General features: G+C 33.0%; 4 protein-coding genes across 5 annotated transcripts; 3 read left to right on the top strand and 1 right to left on the bottom strand.

Moving 5' to 3' along the window:
• Positions 1 to 1,730: 1,730 nt before the first annotated feature.
• On the top strand, positions 1,731 to 5,890 carry LOC110608210. Its single transcript, XM_043954321.1, has 3 exons — positions 1,731 to 1,904; positions 2,884 to 3,552; positions 5,450 to 5,890. The coding sequence occupies exons 2-3, from the start codon at positions 3,002 to 3,004 to the stop codon at positions 5,517 to 5,519; spliced, it is 621 nt and encodes a 206-aa protein (XP_043810256.1). The 5' UTR covers positions 1,731 to 1,904; positions 2,884 to 3,001; the 3' UTR covers positions 5,520 to 5,890.
• A 2,348-nt stretch (positions 5,891 to 8,238) lies between these two features.
• Positions 8,239 to 10,758, top strand: LOC110608221 (light-harvesting complex-like protein OHP2, chloroplastic). The gene is made up of 2 exons (XM_021747435.2): positions 8,239 to 8,899; positions 10,437 to 10,758. The coding sequence occupies exons 1-2, from the start codon at positions 8,451 to 8,453 to the stop codon at positions 10,549 to 10,551; spliced, it is 564 nt and encodes a 187-aa protein (XP_021603127.1). The 5' UTR covers positions 8,239 to 8,450; the 3' UTR covers positions 10,552 to 10,758.
• Positions 10,759 to 11,354: 596 nt separating this feature from the next.
• On the top strand, positions 11,355 to 14,618 carry LOC110608199 (probable serine/threonine-protein kinase At1g54610). Of its 2 annotated transcripts, XM_043954320.1 has the most exons (9): positions 11,355 to 11,524; positions 11,683 to 11,760; positions 11,947 to 12,411; positions 12,517 to 12,801; positions 12,875 to 13,192; positions 13,276 to 13,497; positions 13,591 to 13,685; positions 13,863 to 13,968; positions 14,122 to 14,618. In XM_043954320.1, exons 3-9 carry the CDS (start codon positions 11,998 to 12,000, stop codon positions 14,431 to 14,433), a joined length of 1,752 nt encoding a protein of 583 aa, XP_043810255.1. In that variant the 5' UTR covers positions 11,355 to 11,524; positions 11,683 to 11,760; positions 11,947 to 11,997; the 3' UTR covers positions 14,434 to 14,618. The 2 variants fall into 2 exon arrangements, with proteins under 2 accessions (XP_043810255.1, XP_021603109.1); XM_021747417.2 differs by lacking the exon at positions 11,355 to 11,524 and having other exon boundaries at positions 11,535 to 11,760.
• A 2,236-nt stretch (positions 14,619 to 16,854) lies between these two features.
• LOC110609686 (peroxidase 12) lies at positions 16,855 to 18,724 on the bottom strand. Its single transcript, XM_021749453.2, has 3 exons — positions 18,423 to 18,724; positions 17,737 to 17,931; positions 16,855 to 17,645 (listed from the first exon to the last, which is right to left on the bottom strand). Exons 1-3 carry the CDS (start codon positions 18,657 to 18,659, stop codon positions 17,022 to 17,024), a joined length of 1,056 nt encoding a protein of 351 aa, XP_021605145.1. The 5' UTR covers positions 18,660 to 18,724; the 3' UTR covers positions 16,855 to 17,021.
• Positions 18,725 to 20,295: the final 1,571 nt, after the last annotated feature.

The raw sequence follows: 20,295 nt of genomic DNA, 5'->3' as shown, positions 1-20,295 counted from the left end.
TCCCTCACTCTTCTTCCACGAGCCCTAGCTGCTGGCTCCTCCTCCCATCAGCTCCTCTACTCCCTTCTTCTGTGACTGTTTTGCTGAAGGATTGGGTAGTTAAAGGTAGGTTGAGGTTTCAGAGTAGGGGTCCCTTCTGTTACAGGGAATACATTTAGTGGGGTATTGAGATCCCTTTGTTGCATTATCTGTCCTAGCCAGTGGACGGTGTTTTGCAGCTGGAGGGCCATGGTTTGGAGATTTTGGTTGGAAATGGTGGTTCTGGGTGTGTTCCTTGCCGAGCTCGGTGAGGGGTTAAGCAGCATTGGTGATTGGCTGGTAGGGGTTTAGGGCTGGAGAAAGAAAACTGCTGCCCTTCCTGAGTAGAGCTCAAGTCATTTGAAGTGTTAACGATGTGATTTTCATTGTGGTTTGCTATTGTGGATCTCAGTGGCTTTTGCAAAAAAGAAACTCCGGTGATAAGAATATCTCATTCGTTTCGCATAGACGGTGCCAATTGATATTCTAAGATATAGAGAATAGAGTTTTTCCGATGTGTAAGTTTAGCCCATGAGGAATGTGCTCCCTTCCTTTTATTCATTTTCTTTTGTCTGCTAGTGACGTCTAACGGCCTCTACGCTATAGTGCCACCTGTTCCTATCACGCAAGTCCGTAAGCACGGAAGTGTCAGACCCTTTCTCCATGTTAGGTGGCCATTTAATTCCCCCGGCGCACATGCGGGCAGAACTGCGAAGTGACTGAACTTGCTATCCTTCACCATGTCACATCACCGGACCGAATTTCTTCTCATCGGACTTGGGCTCACGACCGACCCAGCCTGCCCCGCACACCTGGGTCGAGACTTAAGATATTGAACCGGGCGATCGAGGAAGGCTCTAAGGATTTTGAGCCAGTACTATTTTTTGGTCCGATCTTACCCAAAAATAATGAGGCCCGACGATCATCAGATATCATTTATATTTGCCTTTCAAAGATTCAGATTCTACTTGAAAATTCTGGTGCTGTGCTTTGTAGAAATTATATGGGTGCTTTACACAGCAACCCAGGAGAATGAAGAAAAAAGTCACATTTTCTTCGCACAGGAGTAAGAAGCTGAAGACAGATTGGGGAAGAATCAATGCATTGTATATATATTTTTCACTATTGCAATCAAGCAATAAAGAATAAATTATTTTCTTGAAATAACTAATAAAAGATATATTTTTATTATATTAATGAGATAAATATATTATGTTAATGAGGTAAATATGAAAATAATAATTTATCATATAATATATATAATAATTAATTATATTTATAATTTTTATAGTTTAATAATGAGTATTATAATTAGTTTAATTATTATTTATAATATTTTTAATTTATGTATTGTTTATTACAATTTTAAATAATTTATTGATATAAAAATTATAATTAATAATATTAAAAATTTAGAGAGATATATGTATAATAATATTAAATTAATTAATTAAAAAAGAGTGGAATTAACGATATGATAGGCAAGCCAACAAAAGCAAACTTTTGCTTTTATAATTACTTTCACAAAAAGTGATTAGTGAATGAGAAGCAAAATTATTTATCAAAGACAAAAAAAAAAGCAAAATTTACTTTAAAATTTTTTTTAAAAAAAATAAAAACATAATAATATAAAAAGGGGGCCATCGCTATCATGCGCCATGGAGTCACTATCCCTATCTTGCTTTAAATAATTCGAACCAGAAATAATCCCAATCTTTTTGAAATTTTCCCGTGTTTTCTGTTTTCCATTTTTTTTAAAATAATTATTCTCGTTCAGTTTGTTTTTCCTCTCTCCAATTTATCGCCGATTTATTCGAGCCGACATGCCGGCGCCGCCGATTTAGTCTCTGAGAATCTCTATCTCAGATCTGTGTCGTCCTTTTCAGGTATTTGATTTTCTCTTACTTTCCCGAGAAAATCTTATGTTATCAGTTTTTTTCAGTGGCAGTGAGAAAAATAGTTCAAAAGGATTTTTGCTTTTTTTTTTCCCCCCTTTTTTGATTTGTTTTCTATGTGGCCAAACAGGGGTGTGAGGATTATGTGAAGTGAAGCGGTGCATGTTGGCTAATTGTTACTATTTCGAATAAACAGATCTTTACTTTCCTTTTTCCCTTGCGAAATGAGGATTTATACTTAAAATTTTTTGTGATTTAGAGGAATTCTCTGTTTATCTCGAAACTATTGAAGACGTTTTATTTGTTTCAATATTTGTTTTTATTGCATTTGGATCAGCTGTCGAAAGCGTCTGGTTCTGCCATTATTGTTAAGTTTTTTCAAGTATATTTGAAGGTAATTAATGGTAAAAGATGGTGTGTAGTTCTTCCACAGATTGTGATTCTTCTTCCGATTTTCTGTTTCTGTATCATGTTTTGATAATCATGTTAAGTTATGTTGCATGTTTGTGAGCTTTGGGATGCATATATTTAATTGTTTGACGCTTTCCATGATCAATTATCATTTGTCAATCCCTGCCAATTTTTCCTGGTCAAAAATTTTGTTGACCATGTCTGATATGACTTGAAGTAGATTTGAAGTACTCTTAAACCTGCGGCAGATTGGTTCTCTGACTAATTGAATTTAGTGCAATTTTTATTGCCACCTTTTAAAAAAAATAAAATAAAATTTCCCCTTAGTCTTCTTGTTTCATTCTTTTATTTTTTTGTGGTTTGATGTTTCAGCTAGTGAGATGGTTGGTGGGGTGTATATTTATAATTATTCGTGGCACATCACCCGCCATCTCAAGTTCAATAGCCAAAACTTGTTCATAGCAGCCCTTGCGAACTGCAGAAGTCGGATTTTTTCTTTGCCATTATCAATCTCTCTCTCTCTCTTGATATTGCATTTCTTTTTCACGTCTTTTTGCAGTCTCGTAGGCTGTCCGACTCTGAGATATGGGTGTCTGAAGGGCTGGTATCTTTGTTACTGCAGAAGGGCAAGGGAAGCTACACTGAAAGTATATTTTGTGCCCAGATGATTAGAACTGATGTTATTGGCAGTGGAAGGAGGAGGGTTCTTCTCTGCTTCAGCTTCTGGGTATAGCAAGGGCCTGACCCTTCTTCTCTTGGGTCAGAAGCACGAAGATAAACCCATGAGAGTTTCACCGTGGAATCAGTACCAGTTGGTGGATAACGAACCAGACCCTAACCTCCAGCTGGCTTCCTTGAAGAACCGGTTTTCCCGCGGGTGCGCTTCCCTTGTTTGCTTCGGTCGCGCTTCCGCAGGTCTTGATTCCCCATCACATCTCAAAGTAGGTCCTGCCCAACAGCAGGATGTCTTGCCAGAGTCTCTTGTTACTGACAAGGGCAAAAACCATCCAAATGAAGTTCAAGGTGATAATATTACAAGAAGAGTTAATCTTAAGAGTAGCTTGAAGAAGCCATCAAATAGCATTCCAGTTCCTGTTGAGGATGCCAATCAACACGATGCATTGGGTGACAAAAGCAGTGATGTCTCTGGTCTTACAGAAAGGAGGAAAGTGCAGTGGACAGATGTTTGCGGGAGTGAGCTTGCTGAAATCAGGGAATTTGAGCCAAGGTATGGAAACCTTGTGGTCCAAATTGAATTGTTATATATAGTGCATTTATATTTAGTTCATATTTCTAGTATATGAAGGAGAGTTGCTTTGGTGTCTCTTTTAGTTGTGCATTATTGTGCATGAGTCACGAGCTCAAGTTATATATGTAAACATAGTAATACGACTATGCTTTCCTAATTTCTGGATGTACATCTGCATAAGAATTTGCGTCCTGTTATTAGTTTCCGCTATGTTCAAATGACTTTTTTCTCAGAAAGTCTTAGTGACTTCATCCTTGTTCAACTGGGAACAAGAAATTGGTACTTTTAGATGCTACTTGAGGACTTAGACATATCTAATGATATTAATACAATCTTAAGTCTCACATGGTTCTAAACAATGGCTGATATGTCATTTACAGGTTTTTTAGCCCCTCATTACTGAACCTGTTATTTAAAGGGAAAAAAAAGTTCTGGTAATGGCTGTAACAGCCTTTACATGACAGTGAAGATTTGGGATGGGATTGGGGTCTTGAAATTGTGGTAAAACTGTCAGATTACATGTAATGTAAACGCAAATTATAATGTCAGAGGTCTTGCATCCTAAATTTGAAACAAAATTGGATCAAGAATACTGAGAATGTCTTCAGCATAGAAGTTGTTCAATGTATTTGTGTATATTCATTAAATTGTTAAGATGCATGCATGGACTATTTTCATGACTTTATGGTGTCTGGGTTGTATATGAAATATTTACTTTCTATAACTATAGTGTTGACTATGCTTGGGTTTATTTGGTTTATGTTTTATTTTATTTATTTTTACTTCTCCCTCCTTCCCCCCTCCAGCCGGCCCTCGCCAGGGTCATATTTCCTGATTTTTTAAATTCACACGCTGATTTGCTAACAGAAGAGACCACAGTTTTTGCTGAGCGGAGGTCATTTTACATTCAGTATTGAGAAATCAGTCAGCTCTTTGATGTCTGTTGCAGTATTTTTGCTAATCCTTCAGAAAATGTTTTAGTATTTTCATTTCTGCTGTTATCATTTGAAGATTCTTTATATATATGGATTGTGAACAGTTATCTTTTCATCCTTTGAATGGATAATTAAAGCTTAGAACAGAAATTCAAAACTTAAGGGTCAAGTAACATAGACTGAATGTATTATAAATTAGTAATAGTAAATATTTTGGGGAGATTGATGTGATTACCAGCAACAACAAAATGGCAAACAAGTTTTTGTTTGTTTTCTTATTGCACAGCTGCCCATTGAAATATGTATAAAGGTGCATAAATTGCTGCAAGTGGCTTTGTCTTGTTTCGTGTTATTATTTTTATGTTCATTTGGTTAGGTGCTTTCAGGAGTATTTTTCAGTTTTAGTTCTATTCTTTTGATTTTCACTCCTTAAGGTGAATTAGGAACACAGTACATGGTTGAGAATGTTTTACTGGTCTGTTAAGTTTCTGTGATCGTACAATTTTTTGTTTTTTTTTTTTAATCTGGTTTCTAATCGGGATTCTTAGTGTATTCTGCAGTGGATTTATCCAGGAAATGATTTCGATTAGCAGTAGTGAAATAAAATTCAAGTACATACTGATGGATTTAGCATGAGATGCTGATGACCAGCATCAGACATCTATAATTACCAATTCCACTTAGAAAGCAAATATGAAATAAAATTTTCTCTGCAAATTGTGAAATATGAACTGTTCACATGTAAACGTTCTTGTCCTACGTGCATCTGGCAATTGTGGCGTAGCATGCATTTCTTATGCAGAAATCTAGCTTTCTTTTATTCAAAATCCCTCGTATTCATTTTCTTTTCAAAATCTTGTTAGAAGAAACTTTTGGTTAGAATTTTATGTCATATTAATAACCTACAATGTTGCTGAAATGGCTGCTTGGTCCCTTGGCAGTGAAACCGCTGGTTCAGAGGACGAATTTGAGAATGGAAATGAAAGAACTTGTTCGTGTGTGATTATGTGATGGTCCATTTTACTAGAACATTATATGGGCTCAATTTTTCCTTGCAAGAGATGATGCAACAAGCAAATTGCTACTAACAGAGGTCATCTACTTTCTACATGCATCAACTGATTTCTTGGTGAAGCTAAAAAAAGCAAGTAAATTGAGTCGAAAGGACATCGCAACCATGCCATGGAGCTCTATGCCTGGCCTGCCATCCCTGTTGGACTGATCATTTGTGTCTATAATTAATTGATGAGTATTTCAATTTTGTTACTCTGACCTTCCCTTTGCTTTGTTAAATTATTTTCTTATTTGTGATTGTATTGCTTTTTTTTTCTTTTTCCCCCCTTTTCTAATCTTAATCAACGTGTTGTATTAATTTTGTCTTATCATTGGTAGTTGATGCAATTCCTAGTTTTTTGTCTTATTTTAACATCAAAAAAAGAAAGAAAAAAAAGTTGTGCTTATTTGGTTGAACATTGATTTTAATTTCTCAACCGATGCCTTAGATAGGATCCTAAGGTCAAAAGGTGGGGGAGTTGCTGTTGTAAATAAATCAAGTTACTCAGTGAGCTATAAAAATTCGGTTTAATTTGATTATTTTTTAAATAAATTAAAATTAAATTTAAATTTTAGGCTCATTTATTTATTCATTTTCTAAATGAAATGATTTTGAGTTTAATATTTTAATTTATTTATTAAACAAGTTAAACTTTGAATTTGTAGATATTTATTAAGATTCAATAGCTTATTTTTAAAAAAGATTTATGAGCTGGCTTGTAATCTATTAATTAAAATTTTTTAATTTTTAAATTTGTTATTTTTAATATAAAATTTATTCAAATCGTAAATTAATTAAATTATTCAAAATTCGGTAAAAACTTGACTCATTTCAACAGGTGTGGAGTCAAATTTCTTCATCCTAAAAAATAATGTTTGGATGATTTATTGTCAAGTAGATTTACAATTATTATTTTGGTAGAATCTTTTGCTAATATTAATCTCTAACAAATAGGCTTGAGCGTGAGGCAATCCAACCAGGGACTGATTTGTAATCGAGGCTATCCAGGCTTTGGGTTGTTGATTGGCTCGTGGGTGCTGAATCAGCTAGAAATCAGGATCTTTAAGGGATTGGCTTGGTCTCTCCGAATCTTGATCTAGACCAAAACTTGCGGTTCGGTCTGGTTCAATAATATATTATTGTTCTAAGGAATGGAACTCAAATTAGTTATCCAATTTAAAAATTAAACGACTAATTTTTTATTCTATTAAAAAAATAATAAATACTGACAAATACCCCGAAAGCAAATTAACCATTTAATTTTAGAATAATATATTTGATATTGTCCTTCACTTTCTGCTAATATAGATCTGCAAAATAGGAAAACTATCAGTCTCGTTTTATATTTACTGCTGTTTGAGTTCTTCTTAGATTAGAATTTATTATGGAATCTATCTTAATCCTAAATTGTTTAGTAGAAATAGAATAGAGGTCAAGTATTATTTGTGAGCGGTATTCATTTTAAATTAAAAATATCGAATCGAATTAATTTAAAATTTTAATTTAATTTTTTATATTTTTATTTTGATTTAATTTTTATTTTCAGAAATTAAGGTTATTTTGATTTAGTTCGATTTTAATTAAAAAAAAATTGATAAAATCGAACTAAATTGATTAGTCGGCTACGATATATTTTTTTATAATATAAGAGATTAGGTCATAATTAAAGTTAAAATATTTTAATTGAATTTTAAAATTTTAAAAATAAGGTGTAAAAAATAAAAAAATTCACTAAAAATTCAACCAATTAAATGAAATCAAACCGAATTAGATTAGTTCAATTTAAATTAATTTCTGTCAAAATCAAACTGATTGAATGCTGATCTCTATTTACAATATATGATTTGTACAAAATTCATATCTTTTATATATAAATAGTTATATTGATGTAAGATTCTTTAGTTATTTTTTTCATATTGAAAACTCCTGGTATTCAAACCCTTGAAGGGTTTAGATTAAGGTAAGGTATTTTATAGATTTTAAAGAACTTGGAGTTTATAATCTTAATTTCTCAATCTAACCTAGTATATCATTATTCTTAATATGATAATAATTTTAAAAGGTACGAGTTAACACTTACATGTTTAGCCTGGTGGTAAGTGCATTTAAGTAAATCTAAGAGATCTCAAGTTTTACTCTTTCAATTCTCATTTTTCATTTCAAAAAAAATAAAAATCACGAGTTAAATATTAAAAAGTTTTTTTTGCCAATATTTATATTTTATTTTAATTGACGTTAAAGAGTTCTTTAATCAATATTTATGTCGTTTCTTTAGTTGATCTATCACGCTCCTCCACTCTTTCTATTACTAAAGATGTGGTTGGGCCTTGAGATTTAGTGTGTGTTTTTTTTTTAATCTTTTCTGGGTTAAGCTTCTAAAATGGCGACCATTTCAAACCTCCAATTCTTCTTACCTATTCTCAATCTAGCTTGACCAGTGATGTAAGGGCAGGACAATCTCTCTAGAGAAGTGAATGGTAGATGGAGCTCCAATTTAGAGATTCTGGGCTAGGTTTGGTTTAATTGGAAAAAAGCAATTTGACGAATTGTATTGTTTAATTTTTAAATTTTTTTAAATTTTTTAATTTTTTTTTTTTACAAATTCAGGTTTGGTTTAATTGGAAAAAAGCAATTTGACGAATTGTATTGTTTAAACTTCACGCGCAGTGAGAAGCCGTGAGGCGCCAAAATCATCTCTCCTCCGTAGACAATCTAACTTGGACCATCATCGCCATTAGAGACTTGGCCACACCTTATCCACACACCCACCTTCTGATTCTGATAACACCAACATACCCAAAACCCCCCTGAAAGCCGAAGCCGAGAAAAATCCAACAGGGATTTTAGAAAGACTGGAAATTGGAAAGACAAAGGAAAGAACTGGGAAGATGTCAGTGGCATCCTCAATACCTTGCATCAGAATCCCAAACTCATCATCGTCTTGCTCATCTCCTCCGTGTTCATCTTCATCAACAACCTCCACCTCCTCTTGTTTTAGATTTTCGACAGCAACAAAGCCTTATTCTTTCACCATCAGGAGCTCTCAAGCTGAAGGACCTATAAGGAGACCTGTTGCTCCTCCTCTTAGAGAACCCTCTCCACCAGCTCCTTCACCTCCTTTGAAGCCTGTCCCTCCTTCTCCACCATCTTCTCCGGTTGCTCCACCACCTAAGCCGGTTGCTCAGGTGGCTGTGGGGGACAAGAATGTTATCACTTTAGAGTTTCAGAGGCAAAAGGCTAAGGAGCTTCAGGATTATTTTAAGCAAAAGAAGCTTGAGGAGACTGATCAAGGCCCTTTCTTTGGGTTCCTTGGCAAGAATGAGATTGCCAATGGAAGGTAATACTTCATGGACACGCTGAAATTATTGGAGAGTTTCCAATGTCAAGTTTGGTTATCTGGGTTTATGTGGATTACTTGGTTTGATTTTGCTAAGTTAAGCTTTATTGTAGATTTTTTTTTGCTCTTGTTTAATTGTTGAAATTGAATGGCTTCTTATATATAGTGTGATTCACAAAATAGAAGGAGAGAAAAGCCAATTAACATGAGCTCTGCCTTAACATGGAAACCCACCTATGTTCAACCAAAATTCTTAGCCCTAATGAGAATCCTGAGAAGTTTTACTTATTCATGAACTCAAAAAGATTTTCTCTACCAATTTTAGACATTGCTTTCAATGACCCTTCTCCAGTCTTCACTCAATATCAATGTAATTAGTGGCAGGTGGCTCTCAACCCTTACCTCACTTCTCTCCCTCTCTTCTTTGGGGAGGCCTTGGATTTTGGACAGTTTTACACCTTATGCACGGCAACTGTTTGCTCTTTTGTCTTGCTACAATGTCATTCTATTGATGTTCTTTTTTCTAGACTTTATTCCTGTTAGGGAGCTGTTAGGGCCTTTCCTATTAGCAAATCCTAGAAGTATAGCAATAGTGGTCGAAACCCACTAGTATTTTAGAGCTTTGGGCTAAAAAAAATGCATTACTTTCTGAAAGGATAGCTGAATAGGGTTTCCTGATTTGGTCTTCCATAAGGAATATAGTTTTAAGGATTCTAACTTTTTAAGTTGGAGCTCATTTAAGGGTCAAAACTCAAAAGAGAATGAATTTGATTGGTCATTTACTTGCAATTATCTGTGCTTGGACCAGGAAATATTTCAGTAATAGATAAAGCTTTATGCTTGAATGAACAGCTATGGATTCCATAGTAGAAATTGAAACTAACCTCAACATGTTCTTTCTAATAGCTGAACAATTCATGACTTCCCTGTCCTGGCATAAATTATTATTATTATTATTCAAGTTGCATTGTCTTTCTGCATTGTTTCATCACAAATGGATCTCCTACATAGCTTAAAGTTAAATCCATTATTGGGATTGTTGATTCAAAATATTAGATTCACTTTCATTATGCCTTAGAAAAGCGAAGATGGATCCAGGAACATCAAATAAAATGCCTGAGGCTTGTGCAGACCAGTAGTGAATGCTCAGTTACTGGCAAAAATGAACTCTATCTCTTGGTAGAAAAGGAAATGCACTCCAGCTTATATATTTGTTCCTTTGAAATATAATAATTGAATGTTTCTGTGTTGGACTGGATGGATAGGAATCTGACATGAATTATGCAATATGATATATATATATATAACGATTGCTATGAAATATATAAAGTGAATAACAAAATACAAAATATATGAAAGTTGTACTCATTATGAAATACTGAAAATATACGAAACATATGAAAATTATGTAACTCAATGAAAAAATTTCATCTCAGCGAGTAATTACACTGAAAATTCTTTTAGATTATGTTGAGCTATAATTTGATGATCATAATAAGGCATACTGATTTGATTTTTACTGTTTATGGTTGAACAGATGGGCAATGTTTGGTTTTGCTGTTGGGATGCTAACAGAGTACGCTACAGGCTCAGACTTTGTTGATCAAGTAAAGATTCTTCTCTCCAATTTCGGGATAGTTGATCTAGAATGATTGGAATCATCATCCTCGGTGGCTGTATACTTTTTGACTTCTGTAATTGCCTTCTTGATCTTCAAACCCATAAATACATTTTCAATTTCTGTAATTGCTGTATCATAACCTGTATTCTACAACAACATGCTTTCTTGATGGATTATCATAAACTGAACCATTGATGTTCCCTTGCTTCGCAAGAATACAAGTTTTTCATTTTGATTAGCTGATATCGTAGCATTAGTCGATTCAACTAGTGTTCTATGAAGATAAAAAGGAAGACATTAGTTTAGAATGGTGTAATCTGTCGCTAAAAAAGGCGAACAGAGAACCTCTCAGATTATACATCTAGTTATGAGTAGCAAACTACAGGCCTACAACTAATAAATCATCATCTCATTCACTTGCACATAGAATATCCAAGATTGACCAGAAACAAGCCATACACTATATACATTCCTTTCTGCAAATATAACATCCTCACCTCAAGCCCTTCCATGGAGCTTCAACATCAGCTATCTGATCGACACATTCGACGGCCATTTCCCACGGATATAGAATCTTCAACTTGTGATGGATCATCTTGCTGATGGTGCGATAATAGATGAAAGGTTTTTCAGTGTTATTGATACAGTGAACTTAAATGCATAAGAATACAACTAAATCATGGGTGTTGATCTTAAAACAAGATACATTACACAGCCATCATGGCAAAACTACTGAAAGAAATCGAAATCTAACATAAAATTAACATGAACCTGCCTAACTAAAGGTTCATTACTTATTTTAGAAACAGAGTGAAAACAGGGAGAAAAGATGCAATAGAGTCATTTTTGTGTCAGGAATTATATGGAACACAACAATATCTGTCAGCATAGACAAGAGCATACCCATTTGAAGGCATGGCAAGATTCTGGCAGCCCGATAGATCACTAATCCACTTCATCCACTCAATGCATTTTCAGTCCCCCACGTGGCGACATCCCAATTGGTCTGCTCTGCCTCTTCCAAAATTTTACAAAGAAAAAAAAATTATAAAATCAGTTTCTCGCCGGAACAAAGCATAATCAAAAGATTAAAGAATTGATTGCTGATGATCAAATGATTTTGTGACTTCATACATTCAATTTCTTGAATTATCTTTTCTAGCGGAGATAACAAGGAGGAAGATTTCAAAGATCTCATGGAATATACAGCTGAAAAGACCCTGCTTTTTCTTCTAACACAGTAATCCTCCAAAAAGAAAAGGCCGGCTGCGGCCGGCACTTTCTTTTGTCGCTTCCTTTTACAATCATTTTCTTTACTCTCTATCTCTCTCTCTATCGCTGAAACTTCACCATGTGTCTTACTGTCTTTTCTCTATGATATTGTCTCTGTGACTCTGTCCATTGTTTGCCATGTTATTGATTAAAGACACGCAAGTGATCGGTAACATTCCAAAACTGGACTAGACCCAGATAAGCGATGGGCTGTGCACAGGGCAAGCTTTCAACAAATTCACCGTCGACAGGTTTAGAGAAGCTGAAAATGGAAAATGGGTACATGGGAAAAAACGAGTATGCTGGTCATCGGAGGTCCACTGGGCAGAGACTATCTGGTAGGCTGAATAATACAGACCCACCGCCCAAGAACTACACTGGTGGCTTTGGTAGTAGTAGCAGCGGAGGAGGCAGCGGAGGAGACAAGAAATTGAGCGACAGAAGCAGAGATAAAGAAGACATTGATGGTAAGAGTAGAAAGGATTCCCAGAGAGCTTTGCTTATTGATGGGGAGGAGCTGGTTGATGGGTGGCCTAAGTGGCTCACTGATAATGTTCCCAAAAAAGTTCTGGCTGGTTTAGTTCCAAAAAGTGCTGAAAATTATGATAAGGTTGATAAGGTGAGTTTCTTCTCAACATTGATTTCTATTAAGGTTTGATTGGTAGATCAGATTTGTAAGCTGCTATAGAATATAAATAAATCTCTCTTTTGCTTGTCTATATAGGTAGGTCAGGGAACTTACAGCAATGTGTATAAAGCTCGAGACAGGGACACAGGAAAAATTGTAGCTTTGAAGAAGGTTCGTTTCGAAACATCAGAGCCTGAGAGTGTGAAATTTATGGCTAGAGAGATAATGATTCTACAGAAGTTAGATCATCCCAATGTGGTAAAGCTTGAAGGACTTGCCACATCCAGAATGCAGTACAGTCTTTATCTAGTTTTCGATTTCATGCAGTCAGATTTAGCTTCGATTATCACCAATCCTGAAGGGAGGCTCACTGAACCACAGGTAGAAAATTGACCCTTGTCATTAAGTGGTTGTCTCTTCTTGGCTTGGAAGCTAATCTTCTCTACCAGTGCAGGTCAAGTGTTATATGCATCAGCTGCTTTCAGGTCTTCAGCACTGCCACGAAAGAGGAATTCTGCACAGAGACATTAAAGGATCTAATTTACTTGTTGATAAAAGTGGGATGCTAAAGATTGCTGATTTTGGGCTTGCAAATTTTTATTCTCCTCAACACAAACGTCCTCTCACAAGCAGAGTTGTGACACTTTGGTATAGAGCTCCTGAGCTGCTGCTGGGTTCCACTGATTATGGAGTCGGTATTGATCTTTGGAGTGCTGGTTGCCTCTTGGCAGAAATGTTTGCTGGCAGGCCTATCTTGCCTGGAAGAACTGAGGTAACAATTCTTGTTTGGTTGGAAAATGGAAATTAATCAGTAATATAATACTGCTGAATCTAATGTCAGACAAACACATTTAGGTTGAGCAGCTACATAGGATTTTTAAGCTATGTGGCACTCCTTCTGAAGATTATTGGAGAAAGCTAAAGCTGTCTACAACTTTCCGGCCTCCAAAGTCTTACAAACCCAGTCTTTTTGAAGCTTTCGGGGAGTTCCCTGAATCATCTTTGGGTCTATTAAGCACTCTTCTTGCTCTAGATCCTGCATACCGTGGCTCTGCGTCTTCGGCTCTCCAGAATGAAGTAAGTAGTTGAGTAGAAGACTCATTCCATTCTGCTTCAGGATTCCCTTCTCTGAATACACAGGCTGAACACATTCATATGTCTTCTATACAGTTCTTTTACACAAGCCCTTTGGCCTGCGAACTATCAGGCCTGCCTGTAATTTGGCGAGAGGAAGATGATCTTGCTGAAGCTAGTGAACTGAGAAAGTAAGTTTTCAGGACGATTAGCAACCTAAAAGAAGTGAAGTACAATATCAAATTCATCTCCTTTCACCATTGATCTTGTAGCTCAATAGTCAGAGTAGCTGTAGTAGATTGTATTGAAGATTAAATGCAGTTTTTTCATTTTTTGAACAACTAAATATTCCTGATCATCCCTTGTAGGCATAAGAATTCTAAGATGAAACGAAGGTCTCGAACATATCGTGAGCAGAGAAGAAAAGATCTACTAGCTGAAAGACCAAATGAAGATTCTAATGAGACTAAACAGGTAGACTAATTCTTCATCTTTGCGAGCCTGTTTGGCATTGAGTTTGAAGTTTTTTTATAGCAACGGCTCTAACAACAATGCTAAAAAAGGCTCTAAATTAAAGAGTTCAACTTGTAATGAAGCTGTGAGGTCGCTGAATATACATTATTTCAGGAGCCAAAGAGGGTGCAAATCCAGGAGCCTGGCAGCAGTACTAGCAGCAGCTCATCTGGAACAAAGCCGCCTCGCCATCGCCAAGCAGAAAGCCCACCATTGTTGGCCTTACCAGTTCCATCTTCTAAGCAAACAATAATGTCGCCGAGAACCAGAGGGCTGCCTCCATTACCTGCCTACACAGCCATCAGCAAGAAGTACAATAATGATGGCATGTACAGATTAAATCAGGTGAATAGGTCTGCTTCTACAAGAGAATTCAGAAAATTAAATCAAAGGGAACATTTCCAAGTCTATGCAGTAGAGAACTAGGCCAGCTGCAAAGAAAATCTTGGTTTCAACTTTCAAGTTATATCACACTTGCTGTACTTTCAGACTTTTTTATCTTTTCTTTTCTTTTTCTCACTTTGCAAATGGAATGGAAATGGTTGTCTTCCTTCCAAGTTCATTATTTTTGGATAATCAGAAAATAATTAAATTCATTTTAATTTATAAAATAATTTATTTTACTTAAAATAAATTTTAAGATAACATAAATCAATTGAGATTTTTTATTTTAAATAAATTAATAATAAATTCAAATTGATTTATTTTTTCTATCATCCTTATATTTTTAAACTAAATATAAATATTTATTTTTATAAATAATAATATTTTTATCGAATTGAAAAGATTTTTTTAAAAACTATTAATTATTAATATTTTTAATGATATTTAAAATCTAAACTTTACATATCTTTTACTATTAAAAAATTAATACAAAGTAAAATGGACTCTCTTTTTCAAAATTAACAAAATTATTTAATAAAATTTCTTAATATCTATCATAAATCCATTAAATATTAATATTCAATATTAAATTAAATTAATTTTTTTAAAAAGTAGTTATTAATTAAAAAAAGCAAAAATAAATTTAAAATCAAAATAAATATAAAAACAAATAATTATGAGAAATTTTTTTTTGAAAAAACTAATTAAATAATTTTAATATAAATAATCTTAAGTGAAATTATTTTTTCCCCTAAAAAAAATCTATAAGGTTTTGAGTTCAAATCGTGCTAAAAAAGGAAAATTAAAATCAATATATACTTTATTTATAAAATTAAAATTTAATAATTTAAATATATATTTTATTTATAAAATTTAATAATTTTATAATTTAAATAAATACTTTATTTATAAAAGTAAAATATTCGATACACTTATTCGGTAAGATTTTTCAAAAGCTAAACCCTAAAACTTTTTTAAATAAGATGAAGAATGGACTTTATCTCTAAAACAACGAGGGTGGTGATTTACGGAACCATGATCCAGTGTGGCAGCAGACCATGTGATGGTGCTGGGAAGATTCATTTGGGGAGGAATCATGAGGGCCAGCGGCGATGGTATGGTGGGTTGGGGCCTGGGAATACAAAGATGTTAATTTCATCAGGGACAAGATAGAAAGGGTTTCACGTGGTAAGAAGGGCCCAGTGGCTTGGGGATGGCGGCCCAGATGAGGTGAAGCTGTTACCGCGTTAAACAGGGTAAGTTTTGATAATAATAACAATAATAATAATTTACTTTTTAATTCCTATATTATAAAGATAATGATTAGTTGATTTTTTAAAAATAAATTAAAATATCTTTAAATTTTTAAAAAATCTATTAATTAGTATTTTTACTAATTTTTAATTTAATTATAATTAAAAAAATTTAAAATATTCCCAAAAATTAATTAGTAGATTTTTTATAAAATTAAAAAATTAATCAATAAAATTTTTAAATCATAAAAATTAAATAATAATATATTCAACAGTTAAATTAATAATATAATTAATTATTAGACTTTTTAAAATATTAAAAATATTTTAATATATTTTTTAAAATTAAAAAAATAACTAATAAATTTTACCGAAACTAAATAATAATAATAATAATAAAATTTACTATTTAGTTAATTTTAAAAAATAAATTAAAATATTTTTAAAATTTTAAAAAAATTATTAATTAGTCCTTTTATTAATTTTAAACTTAATTATTGCTCAAAAAATTTAAAATATTTTCCATATAAAAAATTTTACAAAATTAAAAAGTTAACTAATAAATTTTTTTAAATTACAAAAACTAAATAATAACACATTTAACAATTAAATTAATAATTTGATTAATTGCTAGACTTTTTAAAATATTAAAAATATTTTAATATATTTTTCAAAATTAAAAAATTAAAGAACTAAATAATAATTTTTTAATAATAATAAATGTAATGTTTTTAGCAAGGAAATAATAGAGAATAGTGCTAAATGAATCTAAGTCTTTTTTTTTAACAATCGAATCCAATAGAGAATTTTAACTTTGAAAATCCTTATTTAATTTAGATAAAAAGTTAAAAATAAATTAAATTAAAAAATTTCTCAATAAATATAAAGACTAAACTGATTATTAACCCTTTCAATAGACTGTCCAAGGATTTTCGATACATGAGTAATTTCCAGAAATTGTAGCAAGTTGAGGATAACGACATCCTTATTCTTAAAATATAAATAAAAAATTAGACCTAACAACAATTTTATTTTTTTACATATCATTTCATATTCAAAATTTATTAATTTAATTAATTTATATTAATAGAATTATTAAAGAGCAAACGCTCCTTCCTAGATAAATTTTAAAATGTTCCATATCCAAAATTCAAATCGAATACTTCTAATCACCGAATAAAAATTTACACTATTCCATCTCACCATTTGATAAAATAAGATCGATGGCTCTTGGTCTCCAATATTATTAATTAGTCATTCAATACTTTATTGTTACAGAGACAGCAGGTTTACTAACAAGAAGACAACATGTTTGGTACAAAAACAAGTCACGGCACCAAAAAAAAAAACAGCTACCCGTTACAGTAATGCACTTCTTTATCTCATTTCAGCAGATGATCCCATGTTCTCCTCTTCTGCGACGGACGCCAAATACTCTTTGTTAGAATTCCTAGCAGAGCAATTGGCACGAATTTCTCCTTGTTTCCCTGTCAACACGTTCAGTTGCCCCATCTTGATCATGGAAAGCACAAATTTCTCAAAGAACAATGATTCATTAACAGCAAAGCTAGTGACAATGCCCCTTGTTCTCCTATCCTCGTACAAATCTTGGTCCGAGGTAAAAAGACCTTGACGGTTCATGAGATCAACGAAGTATTTATTGTCAAATTTGTTAGGAGACCTAAGATCCAAGAAAGTTGTGTTGGTGGTGTCTACTTTTGGACAAGTTCGCTTGAGATTGTTGGCAAATGTTTTGTCCAAGGTAGGATCTTGGGTTGGATAAAGACGGTCAGTGAAAGATGTGCAGTGGCCAATGCCGATGGTGTGGGCGCCTGAGAGGGCCACCGCATCGGTGGCGTCAAGATTTTTCCGGGCAAGCTTGGTGAGGATGGTAGTAGTGTTAGCATCAGGTCCTACCAGGTCGATAAAAGTTTGGTTTACTTGAGCAAATACGACACCGTCTCGCCTTCCTAAGGGGACATCGTAGTCAGGACCGCCGGTCTGCAACCCACAAAAGAAACGAAACGATCAGACGATGGAAAACAACTTTAGACTTTAAGACTGATAGATTAACAAAAGCTGGACAATTTACCAAGACAACGGAGTCACGGGCGGCGATGGCGACGATGTCAGAGCAAGAAACGACACGGCCACACTGCTTGTGGACAGCATCGCGGAGGTCGTTGATGATTTTAAATGCCTCTTTTCTCAAAGTCAAGTTCGGAAGTTCAGATTTCTCGCTTGGTCCGCCTGCTGATCCATCAAGCAGCACCGAGCCATCGCATCCCTGAGACGTTAACAACGATCAGAGTTTTTTTTTTTTTAAAGCAACACAGAGAAATTATGTATTTAGATCTAAAATATTAAATTATTAAAATATAATCATATTATTATTTTGATTTTTATTATGAGACAGTCATGTCATGCTTAGCACATCACGATCGAAGATGTCTTTTTTTTTAAAAAATCTAAAAGATTAACAAAAGCATTAAACAAAAGGCAAGCTTAAGCAGAGAGAGCCTCTGTTAAAAAAACATGCCAGGCCAGAAAAGGAAAGCAAAACTGGGTAAAGAATCAGCAAAATTAACAAAAGAGGAAGCATCATGCTTCACAGCTCATATTAAACAAAGCAATTATTGGACAGCCATGCATGTACGTACTAGAAACTGGCAAAGGGAAGAATCAACTGCTAAAAATCAAGAACTAGTTCGATCTACTTACTGAAGGATGGATCAAGAAGATTTAGGCTATTGAGAAGAAGAATGAAAGGATAGTTACCTGAACGAAGCAGTCGTGGAACTGTATACGAAGAACGCCAGCAGCTTGACCAATATCCTTCTTGAAAACTTTCTTGAGTTCATTTTTTATGATGGATTCAACTTTAGGGCAACTAGTTTTGTAGAAATTCCATGAGAGACCATTCACTATAGGAGGTCTCTTTTGTGCTTCAATGGCAGCAAAGCAAGAAGCAACCAAAATACAAGAGATCAAAAGGAGAGAAAAGATTCTAGCCATGGCTGGTGTGTGTTGTGTCGTGTGTCTAGCACAGAGATGGTGTTCATTTATAGCCAATACTTGGGCTATCTATTTTATTTCTTAATTATTCTTATGGGAAAATTTGACCTTTGGATAGTTGAGAAATTGGAAATGTATTAAAACCCCACTTGTAAAAAAATCAATTATCAGAATGAAATCTTATCTAGTGGATGACAAGGCATAATTAGGGGTAAAAGAACAAAATTGACAAGGAGAAGAAGACAGGAAGCGTACTGTTCATTAACCTCGTCAAACTTGACACCCATTGTCCCTTTTCATTTTCTCTCATTATTAGTTCCCAATTTCATGCCCACTAGACACTAGTGTTATTCAGTGGTTATACTGTAAATGATTTTAATTTGATTTAATTTAAAATTATTTAATTTCAATTTATTAATTTTAATCTAAATTTGATTTCAAGTTTAAATGATGGACTCTGCCAACTTTATTTACTTTTATCAATGAAAGGAGATTTCTATAAGTTTTACATATTTTATTAAAATTAATACTTTAAATTTCTATTTTTTTATTTATTCAATTAACAAAATTTTGTATTTTCTGAAATTAAAGCCTTTGTTTTTCCTGTTGAAGACAATGTTTGTCACGTTGTTTTAATCTCGAACATTAATTATATTATTTAATATATATTAATTTAATTATATATATATATATATTATTATTATTTAAAAATATTTACAATTTAATGAATAGATAATAAGTCATTCAAAAATCTATTAAAACATCTTTATTTTTTTTCTCCATCTACAAAATAGTCCTTTTATTTATTTCTGTCGTTAAAAATATAGCAAAAGATCAAATTACTCCCTTCTTATTCTCCTCATCGATTCTTTCTCCTCCTCTTCTTTTTCTTTGCTTCTTCTTATTCTTTAATTCTTTTTCAATTTTTCTTTTTATTCTTTTTTTTCGGAGGAGGCAATTCTTTTTCTTCTTCTTTATCATCGTCTTCTTCTTCTCCTTCTTCTTTTTTTTCTTCTTTTTCTTCTACTTCTCCTTCATTATCATCATTTTCTTCTTCTTTTTCTTCATCTTCTTCTTTTTCTCTTGTTTTTTGATGAGGAGGAGGACTATTTTGTTGATAAAAAGAAACGATAATGACGTTTTAATGGATATGAGAAAGAATAAGAACGTTTTAATAGATTTCTGAAAATATAGGGACTAATTTGTTAATAATAGCAATATTCAATTATTAAATAAGAAGTTTTATTTGATGGTAAATTTGAATTTTAAAAATTTTTTCTCTCATTGTTTATCTATTTTTAACAAAAAAATAGACGGAAAGATTATTTTGTAAAAAAAAAAATAAAGACATTTTAATAAATTTTTAAAAATATAAAGATTAATTTATTAATAATGATAATATTTAGAGATTTAATAATAAATCTTTTTATCATTTAATATAATAATTTTAATTATTTATATTATTTAATTTTTATCAAAGTTAAAATAAATTGATTGATATTTTATTTATAATCACTAAAAAATATAATTTTATAAAATAAAAATTTATGAGTGAAATTATAAGTTAAATAATTATTTTGATAAAACACACAACGTGAAAATAATAATTTATCCTTGATGAAAATATCATAATCCA

The sequence above is a fragment of the Manihot esculenta genome, chromosome 2 (assembly GCF_001659605.2).
Source record: "Manihot esculenta cultivar AM560-2 chromosome 2, M.esculenta_v8, whole genome shotgun sequence".
NCBI lineage: Eukaryota > Viridiplantae > Streptophyta > Magnoliopsida > Malpighiales > Euphorbiaceae > Manihot > Manihot esculenta.
The sequence above is the reverse complement of the archived record's forward strand: the minus strand, read 5'-3'. Positions and strand labels throughout refer to the sequence as shown.

Excerpts from the sequence above, each read along its gene's own strand:
- LOC110608210 (XM_043954321.1), top strand. The coding sequence starts at position 3,002 with ATGTTATTGGCAGTGGAAGGAGGAGGGTTCTTCTCTGCTTCAGCTTCT. Across the intron at positions 3,553-5,449 it reads ATCAGGGAATTTGAGCCAAG|TGAAACCGCTGGTTCAGAGG; the intron begins GTATGGAAACCT and ends GTCCCTTGGCAG.
- LOC110608221 (XM_021747435.2), top strand. The coding sequence starts at position 8,451 with ATGTCAGTGGCATCCTCAATACCTTGCATCAGAATCCCAAACTCATCA. Across the intron at positions 8,900-10,436 it reads AATGAGATTGCCAATGGAAG|ATGGGCAATGTTTGGTTTTG; the intron begins GTAATACTTCAT and ends ATGGTTGAACAG.
- LOC110608199 (XM_043954320.1), top strand. The coding sequence starts at position 11,998 with ATGGGCTGTGCACAGGGCAAGCTTTCAACAAATTCACCGTCGACAGGT. Across the intron at positions 12,412-12,516 it reads ATTATGATAAGGTTGATAAG|GTAGGTCAGGGAACTTACAG; the intron begins GTGAGTTTCTTC and ends TTGTCTATATAG. Across the intron at positions 13,498-13,590 it reads CTTCGGCTCTCCAGAATGAA|TTCTTTTACACAAGCCCTTT; the intron begins GTAAGTAGTTGA and ends TCTTCTATACAG.
- LOC110609686 (XM_021749453.2), bottom strand. The coding sequence starts at position 18,659 with ATGGCTAGAATCTTTTCTCTCCTTTTGATCTCTTGTATTTTGGTTGCT. Across the intron at positions 17,932-18,422 it reads TCCACGACTGCTTCGTTCAG|GGATGCGATGGCTCGGTGCT; the intron begins GTAACTATCCTT and ends TTAACGTCTCAG. Across the intron at positions 17,646-17,736 it reads CCCGTGACTCCGTTGTCTTG|ACCGGCGGTCCTGACTACGA; the intron begins GTAAATTGTCCA and ends TGTGGGTTGCAG.